The following is a 27346-nucleotide window of genomic DNA, read 5'->3' as shown; positions in this document are numbered from 1 at the left end:
TAAATAAAATCTTAAAAAAAAAAAAAAAAAAGAAAAGAAAATGCCTGTTCTAAATGGCAGGATAGGTCTTTAGCTTCTTAGGTAAACATCATTAAGAAAGTAAAGCCATGGCAAATCGTAGAATAGATTCAAATCTCCAATTAAGTTTTCCTATTTTTCACTCACATGGTTAATTATCCATGCCTCATGTTTGTTGTGCCAAGAAAGTGGTCCTGGCAAAGGGCACAGATCTGCTTCCAGAAAATACCTCACAGGTATAAAGCCCTTTCAACTTAGAAGCTGGAGGGAGTTTTCACAAAGACGATCCCATTCGATCTTCCCAACATCTCCATTCCTACATTCATCAGATTCCTCCTGGAGACCCAGTGTGTGCCAGACACTGTGCTGATTGGTGTGGAGAACACAGGGGGCACCAGAGCAGATCCATCCCCCGCCCACGCACCTGCATTCAGGCCACAGGGGATTGGGGCCACAGGTGATGGCAGCATAGGGAAAAGAAGGGCCACAGTGGGAGAAGTTCCAAGTGGAACCAAGACATGGGGCGGCAGGGAAGCTTTGTGGAGGAGGAACACACCAACCACATCCCCTAGGGGAAGCAGAAGAGAACAGTGTTCTGAGCTATTCACCACTGCCAACGGGTTAGTAATTATCACTTAGCTTTTGCACTAGACTCAGAACACCTCCGTCTGGCTCTGGTCAAGGTAAGGAAAAGTCCTACAATTGCTCACCCAAATCATTGGAAAAAGGAGGCTCCAGAGGGGACTGGCTATGATTCTGGGCCACGGTGTGCCCCTGAGACACGGGGATGAAGCCCCTTCCCCTCCACCCACCCCTAAGATACAGGACAGCGAAAGGAACTGCAGCACCTAGAACAGCAGAGAGCAGTTCTGGAAGGAGGGACTATAGGCTACTACTGTGGCTATGCCTTGTCATCTATCCCCAGGGATCCTCGTGGGAGTGGCTTTAATCCAACTCTGTCCTTTCCCAGAACTGGCCAAACCACATCTCCGTCCCCACGCTTCACTCCTCTTTTCTTCTTGGATACCAGATGTCTAGCTGCGCTGGGGCTTGGCTTCTCCAGCACCAGCAGCAGCAGCACCATGATCCCGCAGGAGACCGACAACAGGGGCGGGGCCTGGGTCTGCTCTGCTTGGCAAGGACGCACCAGATGCCTAGCTCGGGATGCCACTGTGAGCCGGACAGATGCACTGCCACGTTTGGGAAGAAGGAGCTCCCAGGAGACGCACGCCCCATTCCAGCCTCGTAAATCTCTGCCACTGTCATCTTTGCCGTGAGCACGCTGCCCGGCTCAACAAACAGCAAGACCTGACAAGTATTCCGTCACAACTCTGTGGTCTAGAATATGAAAACATGGGGCACCTGGGTGGCTCAGTCCATGAAGCAGCTGCCTGTGGCTCAGGTCATGATCCCAGGGTCCTGGGATCAAGCCCCACGGCGGGCTCCCTGCTCAGCTGGAGGTCTGCTTCTCTCTCTCCCTCCTGCTCCCCCTGCTTGTGCTCTCTCTCTCTCTCTCTGTGTCAAATAAATAAATAAAATCTTTAAAATAAAATAAAATAAAATAAAGTAAAATATGAAAATGTGTTCTAAGTATGGAGAACAAAACCCAAGTTCTAGAAGGGTCCAACTTATTTGCATTTAAGAATCCCTGCCAGTTTGGGGTGCCTGGGTAGCTCATTCGGTTAAGCCCTGGACTCTTGATTTTGGCTCAGGTCATGATCACAGGATGGTGGGATGGAGCCCCATTTCAGGCTCCGTGCTCAGCAGGGAGTCGGCTTGAGATTCTCTCTCTCTCTCCCTCTGCCTCTTCCCCTGCTCATGTGCTTGCTCACCCTCTCTCTCAAATGAATACATAAATCTTTTTTAAAATGTCAGTTTATTATAAACTGCCAGTTTATTATAAAAATAAAAAGCATTTAGTGCTTGGTTTTACAGTGCTTTATAGCCTAACTGCAGCGGAAGCTTTGGTGCACGTGTGTGTGTGTGTGTGTGTGTGTGTGTGTGTGTGTGTGGTGTGTGAGTGCGTGTGCCCACGCATGTACACGTTTTCATGCCAGACCCTCTTCCCTCCGGGAAGACACAACGCTGACAGAGGTGGGCTTCTGAACCCTGGTCAAAAGCCAGAGCGGACAGTGTCCGACGCTCTGGGCCACCGGCTGCAAAGCTACAGATGTCTCTCCCGCAGCCCCACGGAGCCAGGACTGCGTGCACAGCTAACACTCACAGGCGCACAAACGGCTGGGGCAGTGTGTGTGTGCACAGCTAAACGTGCACTGCAAGACAGCCAGGGAATGGCGGAAGCCGCGGTTTTCTCCAAGAGGCAGCAGCCAGACTAGGACACTGCGTCCCCCCCTTTCAGCCCCTCTGCGGGCCGGCAAGACCAAAACCAACACCTGAACATCTTCTTCAAAGTCACAAGACGCTGCAGAATGCACCACCAGCAAAAGAAACCTCAGGTCTGGCTCTGGCTTGCACCTTGGGACCGGGTGCTCGGGCCCCGGGGGCCCCGCATGTCACTCTCTACAGGTCTCACGTTCTTAAGTGCCGGCAGCTTCCGTGCACCAAGAGCCCCTGGTACAATGACATATCCTGTCCACTCTGTAAAAGATCAAAACCCCCTTGGCGGTGGATCCTTCTGAAAGACCACCTACGATGCTCTCTAGCCAGGGCTCATAAGCCACTGCTTCTGCTGCTGGCAACCCTATGGGTTTGCGCCATCAGCAACAAACATATTAACCAGTATTGGGTATTGGTCAGCGAGCTTTGCCGCTCAGGGAGCAGACTTGGTCAGCCTGCCCGTTCAGCGGCCAGAACTTCGGCTTGTCCTTGTTCAGAACACCCAGTGCCTAAACTGATGGCCTCCAGGGACGCCCACGGGATAAACTATCCCTATCGGGCTCACCTCTCAACCTTAGTACCATAAATACCAAAAGAAACCAAGAGAATGTTGTTAGGGGCTGAACTGCATCCCCTAAAATTCTTATGGTGCAGCCTTAACCCCTGTACCTCAGAATGTGACTGTATTTAGAGGGAGGAAAAGGTCTCTGAAAGAGGTGATTAAGTTAAAATGAGACCGCACAGGCACAGAAGCAAGGCCACGCGAGGGCACAACAGGAAGGGAGCATCTGCAAGCCGACGCAGAGGAAGACCGACCCGCTGGCTCCCTGAGCTCGGAGTTCTGGCTTCCAGAACTGGGAGGAAACACATGTCTGTCGTCGAAGGCCCCTGGTCTGCAGTACCCTGCCGCTGGCCCTACAGATGTGTAGGCGGTGAAGCAATACGCCCATTGGCAAAACCTCTTCCCTCTTTGACTGGATTCTATAGCCAGTGGAGCCACCTGATACCCCCCACGCCCCAGCCCCTGCACTAGAGGCTCTCTCCAGCCTAGCCACGATGTCCACAACCCAGCAAACCCAGCATACCTTCCAGTATCAAGCAGAATTGCATCAGCCTGGGGCACCTGGGTGGCACAGCGGTTAAGCGTCTGCCTTCAGCTCAGGGCGTGATCCCGGCGTTCTGGGATCGAGCCCCACATCAGGCTCCTCCGCTATGAGCCTGTTTCTTCCTCTCCCACTCCCCCTGCTTGTGATCCCTCTCTCGCTGGCTGTCTCTATCTCTGTCGAATAAATAAATAAAATCTTTAAAAAAAAAAAAAAAAAGAATTGCATCAGCCAAAGCTGAATAAGAGAAAGAAGGAAGCACTCAGGGGCGCCTGGGTGGCTCAGTCCGTTAAGTATCTGCCTTCGGCTCAGGACACGATCTCAGGGTCCTGAGATGGAGCCCCGCATCGAGGTTCCCCGTTCAGCAGGAAGCCTGCTTGTCCCTCTCCCTCTGCCCCTCCCCCACTCCCTTTGCCCCTCCCCCTCCCCTCTGCCCTACCCCCACCCACAACCCCTACCACCCCCACCCCCACTCATGCGCGTGCATGTGCATGCACGCTTTCTCTTTCTCTCTCAAATACATAAATAAAAACTTAAAAAAACAACAACAACAGAAGGAAGCACTAACACTGAGGCAGAGGGCCCGTCTTCCTCTATGAAGCTAGTTGGGCTTATCAGACAACGTCAGGCTTATGCTACAGGCTCGGGTGGTTACCACCCCAGCTTCTCCTTGTGGCGTTCCGTGAGATATTCTTGCCACCCCCCACCCTCCGCAACCCCACCTTTTCTCTGCAAGGTATTCTTTAGTGAAGTAGAATCAGAATGCTGAAGACGGAGAGAACCTATACAGGAGGAAAAAACCATCCAAACGGGGAAAAATACTCGCCTCCTGCTATCTGTGTCGCTTCCAGACACGTGTCCTAGGTGGCCCCTCCGAGCAACCCCAGCCAAGCAATACTGACATCAGCCAAAGTTGGCCACGTATGAAAAGTACGGGCGCACGCCGCTAGCTAAGGTGGCCAGCAGCAGCATCTTCTTCGCCATTACAGAGACAAGAAAGAGAAGAGACTCAACAGGATTGCGGACACAGATGACTGAAGGAGGGAGCGGAGAAGAAGGCAGTACCCCCCCACCGCTTGCGAACTGACCCTGCCCCAGGCAGGACCACCAGCCTTGCTCTCAGATGAGAGATCTCAAAGGGAATCGCGCAGACCCACCACCTTCCCTTCCCCCGGCGGTCCCTGGGCGGCCTCCTCAAGATGTCACAGCCCGACAGGGGAGAGAGAGGGTGGGGAGCACAGATCTCCCGGGGAGACTGCCAAGATGGAAAGCAAGCTGAAAAAAGCAAGTAGCAACAACACAGACAGTATGTTACCATGTGTTTTTCAGAAAACACAAAACAAAATTACATTTCCAGTTGTACATAGATACATATGTAAAAGCACTGAGCGATCCGGCTACGCGATGGTAGGGAAATTATCGGGGGAGCTACATACAGGAAGGTGGGGGTCGCTGCACAGGTAGCAGCACGACTGTAGATAAAAGTCACTCCAAATGTAAACATTACACACAAGAGGATGCACACACCGGTTCCAGTGGTGTGAAAACGCATTGCACGCACGCACACAAGAGAAAGGAGCTCAAAACGAGGCAGAGCTCGGATTGCTACAGAGCGGATTTAAAGCACGCTCGAGCAAGACAAGCAAATGAGGAAAGTGTCTACATTTCAGTATTTAAAAGACACAACATAGTTCATTTTCTTAAGGAAAAGAGAAAATATCTGGAAGGATACCCACTAAACTGATAACAACGGTCGGTCTGCGGACAGGACAGGAAGATGGAAGTGTCTTAGTCCATTCCGAGCTGCTATAAAAAATTACTCTAGGGGGCGCCTGGCTGGCTCAGTCCAGTCGGTGAAGCCTGCGACTCTTGATCTTGCAGTTTGCAGGTTCGAATCCCATGCTGGGTATAGAGATTACTTGAAGAAAATAAAATCTATTTTAAAAATTACTATAGGAGCGCCTGGGTGGCTCAGTCCATTAAGCATCTGCCTTCGGCTCAGGTCACGATCCCGGAGTCCTGGGATCGAGCCCTGCATCGGGCTCCTGCTCGGCGAGGAGTATGCTCCTCCCTCTCCCTCTGCCCCTCCTGCTCCGTCTCTCAATTTCTCTCTCTCAAATACATAAATAAAATCTTTGGGAAAAATAAATAAATAACATTTTTTTAAATTTAAAAATTGCTATAGACTGTGTGCCTTATATACAACAGAAATGTATTTCTCACAATTCCGGAAGCTGGAAGGTCAATATCAAAGGGCTGGCATAATCGGTGTCTGGTTTCTTGTTCGCAGACAGCATCCCTGTGTCACCATGTGTCCTCACACGGCAGAAGGAACAGGGAGTTCTTGGGGACCTCTTTATAAGGGCACTAATCTCATCATAAGGACTCCACGCTCGTGACTGGATCACCTCCAGAAGGCCCCACCTCCTAATACCATCACACCGGGGGTTAGGATTTCACCATGTGAATTTGAGGGGGACACAGTCTATAGCAGGAAGGGACTTTCACATAACTTTTTTCTTTTTTTTTTTAGTTTTTATGATGAGATTTTTGTGTTGTGCCATTGTAATACTAATATGATTAAAAAGAAAGACAGGAGGCCTTGGGAACACACACCCCACTGTCCTTCCCAACCCTACCCTTCTACCCACCAGTAGAAAATCACTGCTTTAAACTCAAGGTAAAAGCCACCCACCTACTGCCATCCTTAACTTCATACAGAAGCAGAACTGCAAAGACCGCAAAAACGTCAATGTCTCCAAACAGCTGCTTACTAACCATTCTCTCCATAGGGCCTCCGCAGGGGAACCCTGGGCTCAGGCTGGCCCCAGTCACGTTCCCCATCAGCCCCCTCTTGGCAGCCGTCTTCCTGAGGTCCAAAAGCTGGCACCTCCGTGCCTTACCCCCTGCCTCTTCCCCTCTCCCATTAAGACACCATTTGGCAAAATCTCCATACATCTCTGTAAGCTCACTTCCCATTAACGGTTACTCCTGAGCCTTCTCTGCTTCATTCCCAGATAAAGAAATGAAAACAAATACCCAGTTCAGAGAGTGAGTCGATGTATCTGAGGTTAACAAAGCCACAACGGGTTCAACCTGACAGGCTGTTATGAGTAAAACCCTTTTCATGAGCAGTAGTTTGCTTCGCTCCAAAAGGGGGACAGATAAAGCTGAGAAGTTGAACGAACAGAAATAGAGTTGGGAGACCAGAGCTGGCGGTTAACCATCTCGTTCCCACAAACCCAAGGGTCTGGGTTCTCAAACTGGCTTCTAGCTGCCTGACAAGACTCCCTTCCCCGGGGGCACTCAATCAGTCGGATGACCACATGAACGCAAGATCAAAACCCATTAAGTCACACTCCACGGAGCACCTTCAACAGACCCGAGCTGCTGCCCCTTCTGGGTTGGGAAAGCACATTAAGAGTGAAACCTAGCGGAACCGCATGCTGTCTCACAGCGACGGTGGCCTGAGTTTGCGACTCTCAACAGCAACATCTGTATTCAGCGACTGTAGCCCTCATAAATAATTCTCATCTGTTTATAGACCTTCCAGAACAAATTCCCCTTCTCACATCAACGGCAAGAATTAATTTCTTTTCAAATGCCCTAGAACAGATGTTTACTGTCAGGCTGATCCTTCTGCCAATTAGCCTGGTTCTGGGCATTCATGGTTATTATGCCCTTTTTCAAGCCCCTTCAAATTCTCTCCCTGGACACGCAGCCACCACTCCCAAGCCATTCCTAATTTTCTGTGCAGTCTGTCCACGACTTTCCCCCGCGATCGTCTCCATATTCAAAGCATATACTAGAACAAACACCGAGCAGAAGGCTAACACAATGATGCCGCATGGCGCAGACTGGCCAGTGACTATTGACGCTGCCCAGAGAAAGTCCCCACACTCAGACAGCTGATCAAATACACCCGCCCCCATCGCCGCCCCGGTACCAGTGAGCAGAGCCCCATCGTGAGTGCAAAGAGCCCTCCACGAGATAGTCTTAGAAGCCCAGTGGGGCCCAGGTGGGAAGGGCAGAATGAGACCCGGTGGGGGCTGTGAGGAGCCGCTGAGCCAGCCCCCTGGTCTGCTGTTCTGAGAGTTAAGGCCACAGGCTGCAAGATCTTCCTGCCAGGGCTAGTAGAATATATCCCGAGGGCAAGTTCACACATGACCAGGGTGGACCCGAGAGCAGAATACAGCCGCCCACACGGAGGACCTCTCAAAGTTCTTATCATGCAGAAATAATCAATGGCAAGGAAGCCAAGGGCCCAGGGGCCAGAAACTGACACTGACATTTAAGCTCCTGATGAAAAAACTGACACGGGGTCTTTCCTCCAAGACAGTGTCATGATTCTCCATCCAACCATCACATCCGGCTGTCTGGTCCAGAGGCTGGTCCTTCTGTGACACGAGGAATCCGTTTCTCATTGCCCCCAAGGACAAGTTCTCCCGAGAACCCTTCCTTTTCTTTCTCTGGTCAGGAATTTATGGCAGCAAAGAAGGCAGGTAGGCAGGGAAGAGAATGTCAGACCACCTCCTGGGCTAGGTGTCCAGCTGACTCCAGAGAGCCAGACTGGATCCTCGCTTGTCACAGTCCAACAGAAGAAATGACCCCCAACCCCATTCTCCCCTACAGCGTCCTTCTTGTGCCTCCTCCCTTTCTGGGTGAGCAGAGAATTCAAGCACCAGCCCAGATCTCACAGAGGACTTCTGCCTATCTCTAGGGCTGCTTGGGACACAGCATCGGGGAAGGCATAGGTTCCTGTCCTGGGTCCTTACGACACTGACCCTTCTCCACTGACAGAAGCATATGCACACCACCTGATTTTAGCCAAGAGCATTTGGTTACGATCTCACGGCCAGATTTCAGGCTGTGGCTCGTACCACGCTTCACACGTGAGCAAGTGAGTACATGCTCGCTCCCCACACCTAACCCACCAGCCCCATTTCAGCAAAAAAGCCTAAAATCTCTGGCTTGCCCCCAGTTCTAGTGCCTTTTTAGATTTTTAAATGTTTACTTTGCAGCCCCTCAAGGGAGTTAGCCTCAGGCTATAGGAAGGAAGACTGGAGCCAAGGGACACACAACCAGGCGACAGCAGGAGTGAACTCGAACTCAGGCTCTTGCTACCCAGTGTCCCCACCTCATCCTCCTGTTAAGAAGCCCTTGTCGATGTGACGCTGTCACTGGTCTTATGCTATAGTTGGGTGTGTCGTCATCTCCCTGATGACAGCGTAGGCTCCTTGAGGGTCAAGACCGTGATCATAATCACTCACTTCTCCCAGTTGCCAGGTCCGCTCGGAGACACAGTGCCACACGATACAACGTCAGCTGCACTCTCTATTTATAGGGAAATCTGACATTTAAAATCTGAACTTACCAAAATGTAACTAAGGGGATGATTAGTCATATTACCAAGAGCTTATTTTCTTTTAGGAAGAAAAGTCCCAATTCAAGGTACAATTCTTGGTAAAAGCCCTAAGTGGCTTGAAATATCTATTTCGATACCACTGGCTACTCAACAGAGCCATGAATGGGTACATCAAGTCTGAAGAGTGGTACTCACCAGGTGAGGCATCAGGAGGTCAGCCAGGTAGACAAAAGCAGCTCCGAGGGTAAAGCCAACGGCCACAGGGAAGAAGGCAAAGGCACCAAAGCCCCCAGAGGACGTGGCCATCTCAACGGCCGGGGCCAGGAGAGACCAATAGGAAGCTGCTAACATGACCTGCAAAACCACAGGGAACAAGCCATTAAACCAAGCACAACCCCAAAAGCCCTTCCAAGTGTCGACCTCAGTTGCTCTCTGTGGCCCAAAACGAACCCTACACAGGTGTTAGGCCTTTTATCTTCGGCATTTGGTACTCTCTCAAACCACAAAGCCACCACCAGAACGCCTGGGATGAATGCCATGGGAATTCAATATGGCGCGGGATGGAGGTGATCTTGGAGGGATGGAGTCCAGTTTGCTCTCATCTAGCTTCTAACTCAGTGGGTCTCAACCACTGGCAACTCTACCCTCCGGTACAGTTTGGCAATGGGTGGAGACATTTTTGGTTGCCACAGTAGACATGAGTCACACACATCTGTCTCCCTTCCATTTTTACCTGTCAGCTCCATGTCTGCTCTCTGGGGCACCAAAGAAGGTATCTTTCCTCTAGGATATGTGGCAGCCTTTGAAATATTTGAAGTCAACCGCTGACCAATGTCAGCTCAGTCTTGCCAACTTTGTTATCTCTAAAAGGAAAGCAGGGAACTAATATTTATTGATCACCTACTATGTCCAGGGAAATAGATCTTTGATAGCTTCTGTTATCACTGCCACAAAGCTGGGAGGCAGATGCTGTCTTCTGTTGCTATCCATAGATAAAGATATTGAATCAGAAGTGATAAGATAAGGTGGAGATCAGGTCGTCAATAAACGGCAGATCCACGGACCTGAGCAAGTAGGACCATAATCACCTGAATGAGGGCAGAACCATGAAAGGGAAGAGAAAAACGAAGTGGAACCCAATCTCATTGAGGTCAGCTGGATAGAATTTCTCCAGTGTTTACCGAATTAAAACGCTCACCCACGGCTGTTTACTCTTAAAGGTGCCGTGACACCTCCTTGGCGAGAGTACACCCACTACCCACCGTAACCATAGGACAGGCATCACTGACACGTAAAATGTTGAATGGGTTTCTTAAAATGCTTTAATTATGCCCTGCCTTGAAAAAAAAAAAAATCTGCATCACCCGTCTCCAGAATAACATTTGCGGAGACAAAACCAGGTATTACGAAAGCAAAAATAAAGAACAAATCCATGCAAAAAGTAATTTCCCTTCTGCCAACCATCATCCACACACGGTCACTTGCTCTGGGCCCCATTCTCCCAGCAAAAGTCTTAGTGCCTCCCACGGAAAGATTGTATCTGCCTCAGAAACCCCAGAAAGGAAGAAAACGCCTCATCAGTTCAGTTCCATGAGACCACCCAAGGAAGCTTGTGGATTCATTCCCCGTGCCACAGCCTAACCCATCCCTTTCCCAGACTGTTGTCTCACCAGCTCTAGAATTCAACAGCCCTGGGGAGCTGCTATTCACGGTAAACTCTGCGCCAAGGAGGATCTGCACACAACCTGTCCAGCAACCTCTCCGTGTGCACGTTCCAGGGCCTTGCAAACAGCCCTATCAGCAGTGACGCTAACGCTACACCATCCAGGAAGGCTACTCATGTCATCCCCCAACCCCTCCCTGCATCCCATCCTCATTGATGCCACTGGGGGGCACGTCTTCAGCCTCAGCTCCCTGTCTACCTCTTCCACACAAAGTGGAATCTCTTTGGCCCAAGCCCCTTTCCATCCCTCTACATCCCTGGACGCCAACTTTTTCCTTGGCCCAGCAGACAGAGATACAAAATGTTGCCATGGACAAGTGACACGAGGTAGTGCAGAAGAGATGTGCCTCTCAACGGAGGGGCACCGGGACGCTTGAAAGAGAAGAGCATGCCGGATGATTCAGACGGGCCCCCCTCGAGAATCACCATTCTCTATCCTTCCAGTGAAATCGAGGACCCAACTGGATTTCCTTCATTTCTTTTCCTTACCGGATACCCTGCCTCCCACATAAACTAGAAAAATGACCAAAGAACAACCATGAAATAGAACCGGGTTGCCTGTCTGAAGTGAAAACAGGGCCCAAAGAAAAGCTATTTAGAGGGCATATGGGGGAGACCAAGTAATGACCTCCCTCCAAAGACAGCCACATCCTGATCCCCAAAACCCGTGACTATGTCCCCCTTACGTGGCAAAAGGAACTCTGCGCTTGTGATTAAATTAAGGACCTCGAAATGGGGAGCTTATCCTGGATGATCTGGGCAGAGCCAAAGTGATCCCAGGGTTCTTAGGAGAAGACAAGAAGAGTCAGAGAGAAGATGTGATGACAAGAGCAGAGGTCACAGTTAGTAAGGGACTGGAAGATGCTGTTGGGCTGGCTTGAAGACGAAGGAAAGTTCATGAATCAAGAAATAGAGGCGGCCTCCAGAAAGTGGAAAAAGCAAGGGAATGGACTGTCCCCTAGAACCTCCAGAAGGAACGCAGCCCGGCCAACACCTCGACTGTAACCCAGGTAAGACAACTTTGGACTTCTGAACCCCAGGCTTTCAGATAGCGTATGTGCGTCCTTTCGAGCCACTAATTTTGTGGTATTTTCTTACGGTGGCAACAAGAAACTGATACAGCATCTGAAGGCATGCGTCACTTTTTTTAAAAGCAGTCACAGGTTCACAGCAAAACAGAGCAGGAAGTACAGAGAAGTCCCTGCCCCACACGTGCACGAACTCGCAGTATGGGCAGCCCACACCTCGGTGGCATGTTTGTTACAATACACAGACACACCATTATCCTCCGAAGTCCACGGTTTACACTAGAGCTCAGGCTTGCTGCTGTACGTCCCACGGGCTTGTATGAACACATAAGGATGGGTACCCGCCATTACAGCATCATCACGGGGTGGTGTCACGGCCCTACAAATCCTGGGTGCTCTGCCTATTCATCCCCCCGCCCCACCCTTGGCAACCACTGATTTCTTTACAGTCTCCACAGTCTTTTGCCTTTTCCAGAATGTCATACAGTTGGAAGCACACGGTCTGTAGCCTTTTCAGATTAGCTTCTTTCACTCAGTGATACGCTTTTAAGGTTCCCCCATGTCTTTCTGTGGCTTGGATAGCTCATTTCTTTTTAGCCCTGAATAATACTCCATTGTCTGCATGGCCCACAGTGTGTTTATTCATTCACCTACGGAAGGACATCTTGGTTGCTTTCAAGTTTTGGCAATTATGAATAATGAATAAGGCTGCTCTCGGCATCTGCGTGCAGGTTTCTGTGGAGACATAACTCTTCAGTTCATTCGGGTAAATACCAAGGAGTACAATTGCCGGATTGTAGGGTAAGCCTGATTTAATAATTTACCTCCACATAGGTGGCCGGCCTGAAACTCTCAACACTGGCAAAGCTCCTTTAAATGTTAAGCATTTTTAATCTGGATGACATTAACTAGCTGTATAGTAGCAGAAGTTGTGCATCTGATTAACTCCGATTTACTCCTACGGAGCAGGGCCTGGAGGGGAGAAGCTCCCAAGGAGAAGGTGGTCAGAAGTAGGCCCAAGACTTCAGGTAATGAGCTCCACAGGGAGGTCCTTGCCAGCCAGCCCCTTTCGGACCCCAGATGACAGATACCGAGAGCCCTCCGACTGCTGCAACGTGGTTTATAAAGGCAAAAGCCAGTCTAGCAGCACCAGCCCTGAAGATAGCAGACAGAAGCATGAGGAGCAGACAACGAGCACCTTCCTCTTCCCACCTTTGTCTAGAAAAGGGATGCATAATCAGGTTTTAGGGCACATGGCAGGGGCCTCACTCTTCCCCCAAAGCCCTTTTCTTGCCTTTTTCTTGCCCAGAATAAAACGTGAAGCCCAATCCATCAAATGCACTGTGGGAAGGCTTGGGGGAAGCCCATCCTCCAAGCCAGATGTTGCTAAGAGCAAAGCCACCCAAAGTTTTACCAAATAATCAAAGCAGCTCAAGGGAGCAGGCATTTCAGTAACAATGACAATTCCTGCGAAAAGAGCTAAGGAGGAAATACAGTTTTTTTAAAAAAAGGACCTAATGTCTCACTTCCGCCTGGCTGGTTTAATAGGCTTACCGCAGGGCCCAGAAACCTGAAGATGGAACAGAGTGACTGTCAGACAAGCTGTGTCTACTCCTCACTTCCCATGACCAAGGGTGATCCAAGAGAGACCCTGGCTCTCCTCTTGACACACCGCCCAGGGCATCTCAGCCCCATGACTGACCCCAACGTCCATCCCTACAGAGGGGCGAATGCAAGAATGGATGACCTGAGTTAATTTTTTAAAAAGGGATGTTGATCTTGTTCGTAGTTGACAAGATGGGAACAGCCCAAATGTCCAACAACAGGTGAATGGAGACACAAAATATTCTCCTCGATGGAGTACTTCTCAGCCATGAAAAGGAGTGGAGCGCTGCGTACAGACTACAACATAAGGGAGCCTCAAAAACATTAATTATATGCTAAGTGGAAGAAGCCAGACACAAAAGGTCACATAGAATTAGATTGCAATTAAAGAAGATACGGTGTGTGTATATATATATATATATATATATATATATACACAATGGAATATTACTCAGCCACCAAAAAATGAAATCTTACCATTTGCAATGACATGGATGAAACTAGAGAGTATTATGCTAAGTGAAATAAGTTAGAGAAAGACAATTATCATATGATTTCACTCATATGTGGAAATTAAGAAACAGAACAGATGAACGTAGGGGAAGGGAGGGAAAAATAAAATAAGATGAAACTAGAGAGGGAGACAAACCATAAGTGACTGTTAACTATAGAGAGCAAACTGAGGGTTGCTGGAGGGGAGGTGGGTGGGGGGATGGGGTGACTGGGGGATGGGCATTAAGGAGGGCACGTGACGTAATGAGCACTGGGTGTTACAGGCAACGGATGAATCACTGAACTCTACCTCTGAAACCAATAATACACTATATGTTAATTAACTGAATTAAAATAAAATGAAATTTAAAAAACAAAAGATTAAAAAATAAAAAATAAATTAAATAAAAAATAAATTAAAAAAATAAAAAATAAATATTTACATTACGATACATCCATTTACACAAAGTATCCAGAACAAGCCAATCCTAGACACAAAACAGACTAGTGATTGACGGGATGGTGGGAGCCCAGAATGGGGGAGCAACTGTCTAACGGGTACAGGGCCCTCCTTGTGATGAAAATATCTGGAACTAGACAGAGGTGATGGTCACACAACACTGTGAATGTACTAAATGTCTCTGAACTGTACACTATAAAACGGTGACTGTTACGTGGATTTTATCTCACTTAAAAAAAAAAAAAAATGAAAGTTGAGCTAGCCCTAACCATTAGAAGCCTATCTTGCCCGACTGCCCCCCACTGCAAGCTGAACCCTCCAGCCCCGCCCCCCCATCCCTTGGCCCAAGCACTTCTATCTGCAAAAATGCCAGAACACCAAGACCTACCTCTCATGCCTTTTCTTCCAAGCATCCAAAACGCATTACCACACACTCATACATAAATAATGGATGGGGAAACTCAGGATTTAGAATCAGGTTCAAATTTGCACCTTGGCTCTGCCACTTACTAGTTAGGTAGCCCCAAGCGAATAACCTAAGCTCTCTGCAGCTCAGTTCGGAGCAAACCACACGTAGGGGCAAAGCTTACTGTATGAAGATTGTCTTAAAAATGATATGGGGCAATGCATATACCACACCGACTAGTTCCTGGCGGGAAGTTAAGGGTCAGGTTGGTGTTGCTGGATTCTTCCCTGAGCTTGCATGTACTCAGCATGCTCCTGCCATCGGCCCCATCTTGCTCCCTCCCCCTCCTCCAGGGTGGCCCCTTTCCAACACACTGGATTCGTTATTTGTGTCCATATTCTCCCGGAGACTAGGACGAGGGCCTTGCTATGAGCATCTTTGTATCCTGGCACTACAGGTCTGAGTAGCCCTGGACAGAGCAGGTCTCCAATATTGGGTACCTAAATGAATTCTCTGTTATCCCTGCTAATGATGGGGAGCAACGGGGGCGGAGAAATCAAAAGAAGGCATAATCAGGAAGTGATTCAGCACTCGTTTTTTTAGTCTACTACCTAAATTTTAAAGTGATTTTACCTTCCAAATTAAGTACTATGCAGGCTCATACCCAAATGCCTTCACTCCTTTGACAAACACTAGATGAGTCATTGTTTAACATAGCAGAGTTTTTCTTAGGTGTGGAAAGAAAGTGGTATAGAATTTGCAGAGCATCACAGAAAATCTGTTGCACAGCGTCTGCTGATAGAGTTGAAAGGGGTTTCAGGAGGCTGCCCAGTCCAAATGCTTCATTTAACAGGTGGGAAAACTGAGACCCGAAGGGATCCAGTGGCTTTTCTCAAAGCCCCAGAGCCAGCTGAAGTCATCCAAAGCTAACTGCATCAGCCCCACATCAAGTTCGTACCATCCTTCCCCCTCCACTGACCCGGAGTCTTTTAAGAAATTCTAAGAGCTACAGGGTGAAGACAAAAGTTGAAGTTAGTGCCTCCCTTATCACCAAGCAAAGCATCCCACAGCCACAGCCTGGGATGAATCAGCTTTAGCAATCATCAAATGTAACCTTGATCCCATGGACTTTCCCCACCACTGGGATATAAGCTGCTTCAAGAAAACCCAGCACTAGGAAATATTTGGCAACTCATGAACAGGAGAAATGATCTTGTTAAACATTTTTCTCTGCAGCATTTGTTACAAACCGAATTAAACCTTAAAAACCCAAACCCATAGCCCATGACTGCCTTAAAGGTAGGGAAACAAGCCGTTCTGTAACTCCAAAGATAATGTCCCCTTAGCAGCATGGCTAAAGCTGGCAGTTTTAAAACAAAGTCTACGTATATTATGCTCTCAGTGTAGGGCTCTGAATGAAAGGCACACCTTCCTCCCTTGCAGACCACACTTTAAAACAAGAACACTCTAAATGCAACATGTATCCTGGGTTGGATGCTGGGAACAGCAGAAGGACAACAGTGGGAAAAAATGGAGAAATCCAACTAGCATCTGGGGCTGAGGGAACAGCGATGTACCAATGTTAATTTCTTGGCTTTGACAAATGTGCTGTGGTTATGTAACATGGTTAGGGGAAATGGGTAAGAATATGCAGAAATGCCCTGGGCTGTTTTTGAAACTTTTCTCAAAATCTAAAATACTTCCAAACAAAGATTTTATTAAAAATTAATAGTAACAGTTACCAGGGCCTGAGAGAAGATTGAGGGGAATCACGACAGCTGAGGAACATGAACTGTGAGAGCAAAGTCTAGAAGGCAAGAGGACCCACGGTTTGCTTTGTGGGATCAGCAGAGGGACTGGGTGGGGCGGCACTACTTGTGATAGTCGGGGTGGGGGGGGAGGCTACATACCTCACAAGCTTCACCTCTGGGAAACGTACAGCCTCCTCCCTGTGATTCAGAGAGGCTGAGTAAGTCATCCCAGGACACCCAGCACGAAGTGACAAGAGCTGGGATCTAAAACTCAGGCCAAGGCTGTTAATCCCAAAGTTCCATTCCATCTCTTAGACAACTGAAATTCCTCAGAAACAACAACATTCAAGAGGTCACCTACTCAGTACGTCCAACCAGAGAATGATTTTCCCCTAAATATACTTGTCGGTGTTGACTGTGTTTACAATAGCAATGTTTACTGTGCTGATGTGTAAATCCTAGCCCATTTTGGAATATTGTGGAATATAAGCCGTGGAACTTACAGTTAAATGTGGCCAATCGAACACAAGCTCCTGGCTCCCGAATTCCCGCTGGACTTAAAAGTATGGGGATGGGCCAGGACGCCTGGGTGGCTCAGTCGGTTAAGTGTGTGTGCCTTCAGCTCAGGTCATGATCCCAGGGTCCTAGGATGGAGTCCCGCATGGGGCTCCTTACTCAGCGGGGAGCCTGCTTCTCCCTCTGCCTGCTGCTCCCCCTGCTTGTGCTCTCTTTCTATCACAAATAAAATCTTAAAAAAAAAAAAAAAGTATAGGAATGCGAAGGATCTCGACCACAAAGTCAAAAGGAGAGGGAGAGAAGGGGCAAGTAAGGACCAACAGACACCCCAAGGAGACTGACCCCTGAGTCAGAGTAAGGCGGTTCACCCCCTAGAACCCAGATCAGCCCAGGGATGGAGGGGCCCCGGGGCCTGGGCATGCAGATGGGGTGGCAAAGAGGCCTGGTGGAAAGTGTGGATGAGGAGCCATTGGACCCCAGATTCCTCCTGTACCACATGTGGCCATGCAACTGGTACCCCCTCCACGCCTAGCTAGGGAAAACAGGAGAACGTGAAAGCCTGTGTGCACATGGGAGCGCCCGGTGTGCTCCCATGTCCCAGCGCAGCTGCTGCCCCGGCCGCCCCCCACCCCGTGGGCATCTTCTTCGAGAACACCACCTCCCCAAATTCCCTACACACGTGACCCCAGGCCAGGCTCTGCTTCCAGGGCAGCTGGCTGAAGACTTCACTTCCCAGTGCCCTTCACTTCCCAGTGCCCAGTGTCAGGATCTATAGTCCAGCAGGCCCGGGGTCAAGAGCCCAGAGGAGAAGAGGAGCTGGGAGGCTCCCGGGAAGGGCAAGATCATAGAGCCCCTGGCCGCTGCGGATGTCTGGAGGAGAGAGTTACAGACCTCTAGGTGGGAGACCAGTGGCCAGCAAAGGGGGAAAATGGAGACCTTCACTAAGGGCTGGAAAACACAACTGCACAAGAAAGGAAATTCATGAATGCTATTTACAGTCTTCATGTCAGTGGACTAATCTGGGGCTTATTAAGTAATTTACGTATTTATTGTGAGAGAATATACATACACGTTGCCATGCTAAAGTCCATCCAGTTCAGAGGCATGCATTACATTCACCGTGTTGTGCCACCATCCTGTTTCCAAAACTTTCTTACCACCCCGAAGAGAAACTCTATAACCATTGAGCAAGAACTCCCCATTCTCCCGGCCTCTCCCCAGAGCCCCCGGGAACCTCTGATCCACTCTCCGTCTGTACTAATGTGCCTCAAGATGTTTCGTGTAAGTGGAAGCGTGCACTATTTGCCCCTTTGTGTCTGGGTTATCTCACTTAGCATAATGCTTTTGAGCTTCATCCGCATTGCAGCGGGTGTCACAATTGCACTCAACAACGGCTCGATAATATTGCATTATTAAGCTGTAACTACTGAGCGAGTCTAAAGCATATAATATATCTACAGAGAAGGATGCAGCTGGAGATAAGAGAACCGGGTCCTCATCTTCCAGTCCCGCAAGTCACTGGCTATGTTTACAGCTGCAAGAGTCCGGCAGTGGCAGAGAAGGAACGCAGCTGAGAAATGCGGAGGCCCACAGACGAAGACACAGCTAAAAATGGGCTATTCGTGCTCATCCCTGAGAAGTAGGAATCGCGTGGGGAAGGTCAGCAGGCTGCTGGCTTTGTTGTCAACCTACGAAAACAACTTGACTTTTTTTTATTTTTTTAAAGATTTTACTTACTTATTTGAGAGAGAGTGCGAGAGAGCACGAGCAGGGAGGAGAGGGAGAAGCAGGGTCCCCGAGAGCAGGGAGCCCGACGCAGGGCTCGATCCCAGGACCTGGGGAATCACGATCTGAGCCGAAGGCAGATGCTTCATCGACTGAGCCACCCAGGCGCCTCACAACTTGACTTTTTAAACTATATATGCACATATCTTTGGGGAGAATCTCAAAATAAATTGATAATATTTTAAAAGATTTAAATATGTGAGTGAATATTATAAATAAATGTATAATACAATTTTTGAATGTTTTAGTAATAAGAGACCCTGACCGCACAGTGAAAAGCCAATGGGAGAAAAGGATCCTGTGTACAAGAACTCCATTTCCAGAAATGTCTCTGCAGGATAATGAGACACCCCCCTGGATGGCGTGCATTTGCTAAGGGCTCCCCTAAATCACAGCCTGAACACCAGCACGCTGAAAGGGACTGGAGGAGACATTTAAAATCAGCAGAGTTGCGAGCTCTTTCTCAAGTTGCTGGAGACTAAAATCCCCCATTTCACTTCTGCAGTTCCCAAAACCTAGCAAAACTCATGATGCTTCTTTTCTCAAAGCATCGTGCAAAATGCCACAGGGATGCATACGTTATAATGCTATTAATTTCCCTCTGGTGTCAGAGGTATCAGCATAGAATAATCAAAAACAACCAGCAAACCACCCCGCCCACAGCAGGCAAACCTTTTCATTTCTGCTTCAGTGCTCGTTCTGAGACAATTTCCGCTCTGGAAATACAAATGAATTTGTAAAGAGTTCCTTAAGGATCAGAATATTCCAGCATGATGAGTGCAGCTAAGCATTTCTTTTATGATAGGAGAGACAGTTAAAGACTGGAAGAAAATCCAAGCCACAGAACAAAATTTCCTTCTTAATGAAAAGGGGAGAGGAAATCATTTCACTACGATCATTTACAATGCACGGATGATCAGTATTATTCAGCGTGCGCGCGTCTAAGGGAAGTACACCGACGTCTACAGAACACAGAGCCCAGAGCACAAAGTAACAGCACCCAACCCAAGCCATGCTGGAGGGAAGGTCCTCCGTAAATGTTTGTTAGAGCAAATAGATGTGGATTCGAACCTCTAAGGCCACTGCAGAATTAAGAAGGAGGCACAAACTTGGGGTGCCTGGGTGGCTCAGCTGGTGAAGCGTCTGCCTTCATCTCAGGTCAGGATCCCAGGGTCCTGGGATGGAGCCCCACATCAGGCTCTGGGCTCAGCGGGGTGTCTACTTCTCCCTCTGCCCCTCCTCCCCGCCCCCTGCTCGTGCTCTGTCTCTGTCTCTCTCACTCTCAAATAAATAAAATCTTAAAAAAATAAATAAATAAAAGTAGGCACGAACTTGCAATCCATAAAAGTCAAGGCCATAATTACTCTGAAAGTACACAAGCCAAGGAATGTCTCCAACTTCTGTCCCCAAATCAGATATGAAATTAACTTTTAAAAGTCAATCGCTAAGTACCTCATCAGTGACTATTACAGGCCCAACCTTATGCTGGATCCTAGGGGGCCAGGAGGGAGGAAGGAAGGTACAAAAGCTGATCCGGGTCCTGCCTCTGAGGAGCAGGCTGTGTACCGTAAGAAGAGAGACTGTGGAAGGCGCCTGAAACAAGAAAGGAAGGAAGGCTTCTGTCACCCCAAGAAAGGAGAATGGCAACACTTTCAAAAAGGAAAACATCAGGCGCCTGGGTGACTCAGTCGGTTAAGTGTGCAACTCTTGATTTCGGCTCAGGTCATGATCTCAGGGTCATGAGACTGAGCCCCACGTTGAGCTCTGTGCTCAGCGTGGAATCTGCTTGGGATTCTCTCTCTCTCTGTCCCTCTGCTTCTGCCCCTCCCCCCTGCTCCCAGGGGCATGCACACACACTCTTTCTCTCTCTAAATAAATAAATTAGTTAAATCTTAAAAAAAAAAAAAAAAGTCAAACGTCAAAGTAAATGTGGTAAAGGACTCTTGACAGCTGGACCTGGTTTGGGAAGGAAAACAAGGGTAGGACCTTCTAACAGTCTGGGAGGCAAGCGCACCAAAGCTTATGTTGTGGGGACTGCCGGGTGATCAGCCCGGCTGGAAGAGAGGGTGTGCACTGGGGTCCCATGAGACAGTCCGGTACAATTCAGAAGCCAGGCAGAGTGGCTTGGACTCAAGACATGGGTGGGTTGTTTCTAACTCTGGTTGCACATGAGAATCACCTGGAGTTTTTTAACTACAGAAGCGAAGGCCCCTCCAGGATCCAATGGAACAGATACGCCTAGATTGGAAACCAACAGGTGGAGACCTGACCGGAATGGAGGCACAGGGCCCGGGAGGAAGGGAGAAATCTGCAGGCAACCCTCCAGAATGAGGCTGGCCATGTCCATTCAATACTATGCCACCCGCCAGAAACCCATGATGGGTGGTCACATGTATTCTGCAGTGAACCAGCTTTCAAATTTGGCAGGTCAATTATTACTCATGACTCAAGCATGAATCAAATTCTCAAGGAGGCTATATCTGTACTTAATTTTCTTTTATCAAAAAGCTCATAATAGACCAGCTTCACATAATTTCATGGACCTAAGTCTAAACAACTCAAAATTTTAATAATTTATATTTAGCCTCAATGACAGTTATTAATTGACGCAGACCTGCTTGAATGACCTGACTCTTGTTAGCTACACCTACTCAGTGAAAATGATGGGCAAGGTCTTGGCCTACAAGTTCGCTCTCAGTCTCCACACTAGGAAAGAACATATGAGCCATGAGCTTAAGTGGTGCCTGGGCGGCATTGTCAGTTAAGCGGCCGACTCTTGATTTTGGCTCATGATCTCAGGTCATGGGATCAAGCCCCATGTCAGGCTCTGCGCTCAGCGGGGAGTCTGCTTGAGATTCTCCCTCTCCCTCGGCCCCCTACAATCTCGTGTGTGTGCGCTCTCTCAAATAAATAAATAAATCTTAAAATAAAAAAAAAAAGAACATACCTGTTAAAAAAAAAAAATCAACCGTATGACCCAGTAGTTCCTCTCTTGGAGAGCAATCCCAAGAAAAATGAAAATATACATTCACACAGACTCACACAAGAATGTTCACAGTCACCTTATTCATAGCCCAAACCTGGAAAGAACCCAAATGTCCATCAAGATGAGAACAGATAAACGCACTGTACTATACTTATAAAATGAAATATTCCTGAGCAATAAAAAGGGAAAAACTGCTGAGATCGCAGCAACACAGATGAGTCTCCAAATCGTTACGTTGAGTGAAAGAAGGCTGACGACACTAAATATGTATACGGATATATTCTTGCATTTAAGCCCAAGAATATGCAAAACCATATGGTGACGGAAATCAGAAAGTAGTTGCCTGGGAAGAAAGGAAGAACTAACTTAGGTAAAAGAAGTTCTTCCCAGAGTGACACAATGCTCTCAACTGCATTTTGGGTGGTGGTCAAGCAGGTGTGTACAACTGTCAAAACTCACTGGGCCGACACTTTAGACCTGGGCACGCTATTATACACAAATGATGTCCCTTTTTTAAAAACTCTTAGGGGGAGCCTGGGTGGCTCAGTCAGGTGGGTATCTGACTCTTGATTTCGGCTCAGGTTGTGATCTCAGGGTTGTGAGATCAAACCCTGCGTCGGGCTCTGCTCTCGGGGCAGTGTCTGCTTGAGATTCTCTCTCTCCCTCTGCCCCCCTCCCCTCTCTCACTCTCTAAATAAATTAATACATAAATAAATAAATTAAAAAAAACAAACAAACCTGGAAGGTGGCCCAGATTTTTATTATAGTCTATTGGGTATCCAGGTTCTAGGGCCCACCCTAAAATGGTCCCTCTGGGGATAGGCCTGGGTCGTCCCACACAGTTACCAAGTACCTGACACAGCCTTCGCCCAGAGCCGACAGTCAGGCCATTATTAAACATGAAGGGCCAGCAGTATTAGATAAATATGATAATCATACTCAAAAGGACCCCCTCGCATCCATTCTCGGTGACCACAAGTCTCCACTGGTGAGGCCCGAGACTGCAGGCTAGAGCAAAAAATAATCACCCAAGACACATCTGGGCTTCCAATTTACCGACCAACAACCCAACTGTAACGTGCCCTGCCAAAACAGAGGGAAAAGAGCTGAAAAAGTTAGCCCTCAAGCTCAGTCCTGCTCCAAACCTAAGCTCCTGTTCCCATCCCAAGCGCAACTCAACTCAACAAACATTTATTAAGCAATTATGGTGTGAGGTGCCCCCCTGCGCAGGATGCACCTACTGGCAACGACTCAGCGGCACCCAGAATAAGACCACAGTGCTCCGGAGTCAAATCATAGCTAGACTTCTGGTTTGATATCACCATTCCTCTTCCACGGACCCATTATTCTGAATAACAGAGAGGTGCAAGTATACTAACAACTCTGGTCTTCTAGCTAGATAAAGGAAGACTCCCAGAATCCTTCAGCCTGCCAAAATCATTAAAGCCATGGACTCTAAAACACGGGAAAGGCATCCTTCTTGGACCCCTTCACCAGCTGGTCACCAAGAGAGCGAGAACGTGACGCTGCCCAAAGCACACCTCTCATGGCACCCAGCCACCAATCCATCAGCACCCTCTCAACTCGGGGCTGTTGATGGACAATCGCACCAGTTGGTCAAGCCTCCCCCCCACCCCCACCCCACCACTCACTCACGCTGGTCCAATCTGTCCCAGATCTGGTTGCTCAGGAAGCCGCCCCTGCCGGCATTCAGAGGACAGAAGAGTAAGCTGTCTGGCTCCATTGAGAAAAACACAAAGATCTCGCTGAGGATGTTCTCCCACTGCACTACTCTCCCTCAACAGCGGCAAGAAACCACCAAACTACTGGCTTTGTGCCTCTCTCCTGGCTCAGAGAAAATTAGCAAGGAGGCTTAGAGACACAATCTTCATGGTCAAGAAGTTAAGAGGCCATCCCTGATTGCAAACAAAATCACATTCCTTTTTTACCATGCATGAAAACACGGGTTCCCAAAGTGTCCTCTGCCCTAACTCACCTGGGGGACGCAAGAGACTCCCATCAGTATGGTGGCACCGACCCCTGGCAGGTGGAGGCCAGGAGGTCAGGAGCAGTGGAGCAGAATCTCAGGAAGGCACCAGAGTATGAAAGGGCCTCCTTACCTAGGGTTGCCTGATTTAGCAAAGAATAACAGAGGGAGCCCAGTCGAATTTGAGTTTCAGATAAACAACGAATATTTTTTTCATTTGGGACACGCTTATATGGAAGATTTCTTGTTTATCTGAAATTTAACGAGGCACGTGTGTATTTTTGCTGGAAACCCGGCAAACCCCACCTGCCACTCTGGGGCACATCCGCCCATTTTCCCCCCCTTCCTCCCTCTTTATGAAACGCGATGCAGCATAGTGGATAGAAGGCACGACTGAGCCAAATCCAAGCTCCCGGCTGGGAGACCTTGGGGAAGAAAGTCACCTCTCCAGGGCTACTCTTTCTTCACGTGGGAAACAGAAACGATAGTGGACCAGTGGCACTCATGAGTAAAATGGAATTAATTATGACAACATTTATAGGTAGACTGACCATAAGCCAGGAACTTTCTGAATCCTCCCACCATTAAAAGTTAGATACTACTATGGTCCCTACTCCACATTTGGGGAAACTGAGGCATGGGGCGGTTAAGTAGTGGACAAGGTCATATAGTTCGTCTGTGGCAGAGCCAAGATTCAAATCCAGCCTGTGTGGCTCCTGAGTCCCTGCTCTTGAGCACGACACCATCCCTAGTGGCGCCTCTCTCCTACAACAGCTGTGAGGGTTAATCGTACAGCTCACCTTAAATGCCTAACACAAAAATGGGCCTCAACACTCAATAAATACTGAATATTATAATGCTTGTTATAGGTCTCTCTTTTTACTCTTATTAGAGCAAAGGATTTGAGAGGGAGAATTTAAATCAAAGCCTTATGGATCTAAACACGAGAGTTCCCAGGGACCGAAGCCCCACTGACCCATCCTGACAATGGTGTATAGACATGTTGTCTGCAAGTGGATAATAAAATGCTGTGTACCCATGCATTTCCACATGTAAAACACACGACAAAGGGGAGACATCAGACGAGAGCTCCCAGGGACCGAAGCCCCACTGACCCATCCTGACAATGGTGTATAGACATGTTGTCTGCAAGTGGATAATAAAATGCTGTGTACCCATGCATTTCCACATGTAAAACACACGACAAAGGGGAGACATCAGACACCAGAGGACCCTCAAACTCCCACCACCAGGTCACAGACCCTCTCAGTTCTAATCCACTTCAATAACATGTATAGATGGGTCTCTTTGTGCTCACATGCCTAGAAGCGCAAAGAACCGTGCCACCTAGTCGTGGGAGACAGTCGGCAGCGAGCTGGGATCCTAGCCCGTCTCAGGGAGGGCAGGAAGCCGGCAGAAGACATACCAGGAGGCTGAAGGCATCGCACTTGGGAGAAGCCCAGGCTGGAGGGATGGGGGAAGCCCTTCTACAGAGCACTGCGCCCCAGGGTGTGTGAAATCTGACACGCGGGTGAGGGCTGGGAAACGGAGCAGAAACTCAGCATTCCAGGAATGGCAGGACAAGTTCAAGGAACAGCCAAGGTCCAGGCAGAACACACATATAACAGGAAGCACAGAACAGTGATGGGAACAAGCCAGGAGAGTCAGGAATACTGTGCCAAGATGTTTAAACTTTATTCAGTAAAGAAACAGGGAGCCGTGGAGAACTTCAGGGGGTGGGGGGTGGGGAGCGTGGGAAAGGGTCTCAACTATGATTTAGGAAGACGATTCTGGGGGCAGCATTAATTAATTCAGGAAGCAGTTAAGAAGTCAGACACTGAGGCTCATAATATACAAGCCAGGCGAACCCTGCCCGGGAGGAGCATCCCCTCTAGTCAGAGCAGACAGGAGACACACAAGAAAACAAATGAAGAAATTCGGAGAACAATGAATGAAATGGAGGGAAATAAAGCAACGAATGTCCTGAGATGGACAGTGATGAGAGCTCTTTTGCGTGAGAAGTCAGGGAAGGCTTCTCAGGGGAGGTGACATTTGAACAGAGGTCTGAACGATGAGAGGGGCAGTACTCAGTTCCAAGTAAAGGGAAGACATTCCTGAGGTCAGAACAAGCTGGAGACAGAAATGGCCGTGGCTGAGGCATGGTGACCAAGGTGGGGAAAGGTACCAGAGAAGAGAGAGAAGGGCAAGGTCCTCGCAGACCGTGGGGGAGCTGGGACTTGACTCTCCGGCAGGGGCGACAGGGCTGATGTGCATTCACAGAAGCTCACGCTGGCTGCCGTGGATGAAGGGGTGCAGACGCGGGGCGGGCAGGGGGGCGGCAGTGGAGGCAGAGACACAGAGAGCCCATCTCTGGCGCGCCTGGGGGATCACGGTGGCACAGACCTGATGGCACAGGTGAAGAAGGAGGGTCGAGTTTGGGCTGTCTTCTGGAGGGAGAGACAGGGCTTGTCGGTGGAACGGAAGAGTCAGGGTCATGTAAAAGAGAGTGCGTGAGTCTCCTGCGGTGGCCTGGCCACACGCCACAAACCAGGGGCTTTGAAACAAGGGAAATGTATTCTTGTGTGATTCTGAAGCCTGGAAGTCCAAAATCAAGGGCTCTGGGCAAAGGATGTAAATAACCAGCTCATCATCAAAGACATGCCCAAAGGTACGAAGGAACTAATAAGATGTTTGACCTCACCTGTCATCAAAGAAAAATCAGGGAAATGTGTATCGCCAGGCTTAGGGCACAGACTCCAGAATCGGACAGACTTCAGACAAATTCCAACAGGGCCTGGGCACATCCTGTCCCCTCCGTAAGCCTCCGTTTTATCATCTGCAAAACCGAACAGCAGCCCTAGCTCACCCAGGTGTCCTGAGGGCCAAGGGAGCTACCACGTACACGTAGCACGTACAAGGCGCTCAGGATGTTGGCTAGGACGACTGCACGCCACCGGTTCCTTACCCAGCTGGAAACTGGTTTTGCCTTTTTTTTTTTTTAAGGAAGCTCTACGCCCTACACGGGTCTCAAACTCAAGACCCTGAGATCAAGAGTCACATGCTCTACTGACTGAGCCAGCCAGGTGCCCCTGGAAACCGTTTTTAAATGCATGTCCCATGGGCACCTGGGTGGCTCACTCATTTAAGCATCTTCCTTCCCACCCGCGTCAGTCAGCAGGGAGTCTGCTTTTCCCTCTGCCCCTCCCCCTCCCCCTGCTGCTGCTTGCTCTCAAATAAATAAATAAAGTCTTAAAAAATAATAATAAAATAATTGCATGCCCCCAGAGCTACGTGGGGGACCCCAGGAACTAAACAGGAAGAAAGAAGGCTCTTAGGGCCGCCTGGGTGGCTCAGTCGCTAAGCGTCTGCCTTTGGCTCAGGATATGATCCCAGGGTCCTGGCACTGAACCCCATGTCTGGCTCCGTGCTCAGCAGGGAGTCTGCTTCTCCCTCTCCCTCTGCCACTTCCCCACTTGTGTTCTCTCTCTTGCTACCTCTGTCAAATAAATAAATAAAATCTTAAAAAAAAAAAAAGGCTCTTAGACCTCAGAAAACTCAGGGAAGCAATGTTTATAAAGAGAATCTATCATTTATACCAAAGAGGTACAAATGTATGAAATAAACCCATGAAAAAAAAATCCATGGAAAAGGACAGGGTGATGGAGGGGGGAAAGAAACAGGGAGAACGAGAAAGTTTCTAGAAACTGAAACTATGAAAACATAAAAAAAAAAAAAAGACACATTTGCTCTTTTTATGGAGTTGAAGTCAGTGAAACTTCCCACC

At 48.7% G+C, this 27346-nt stretch overlaps 1 protein-coding gene across 4 annotated transcripts in view; it reads right to left on the bottom strand.

Annotated features, from left to right (window-relative positions):
- The window catches only part of SLC39A11 (solute carrier family 39 member 11), a 401963-nt gene that overhangs the window by 276373 nt on the left and 98244 nt on the right, over positions 1-27346 (bottom strand). For all 4 annotated transcript variants that reach the window (XM_087854168.1, XM_045814067.2, XM_045814066.2 and 1 more), the window contains one exon: positions 9019-9177. In XM_087854168.1, coding sequence (XP_087710294.1) covers positions 9019-9177 — 159 coding nt within the window. The remainder of the gene's footprint in view (positions 1-9018; positions 9178-27346) is intronic.

This window comes from Ursus americanus, chromosome 23 (assembly GCF_024610735.1).
Source record: "Ursus americanus isolate L20-20 chromosome 23, mUrsAme1.1.p, whole genome shotgun sequence".
Lineage (NCBI taxonomy): Eukaryota > Metazoa > Chordata > Mammalia > Carnivora > Ursidae > Ursus > Ursus americanus.
Note: the sequence above shows the minus strand (reverse complement) of the source record. Positions and strands in the feature narration are given on the sequence as shown.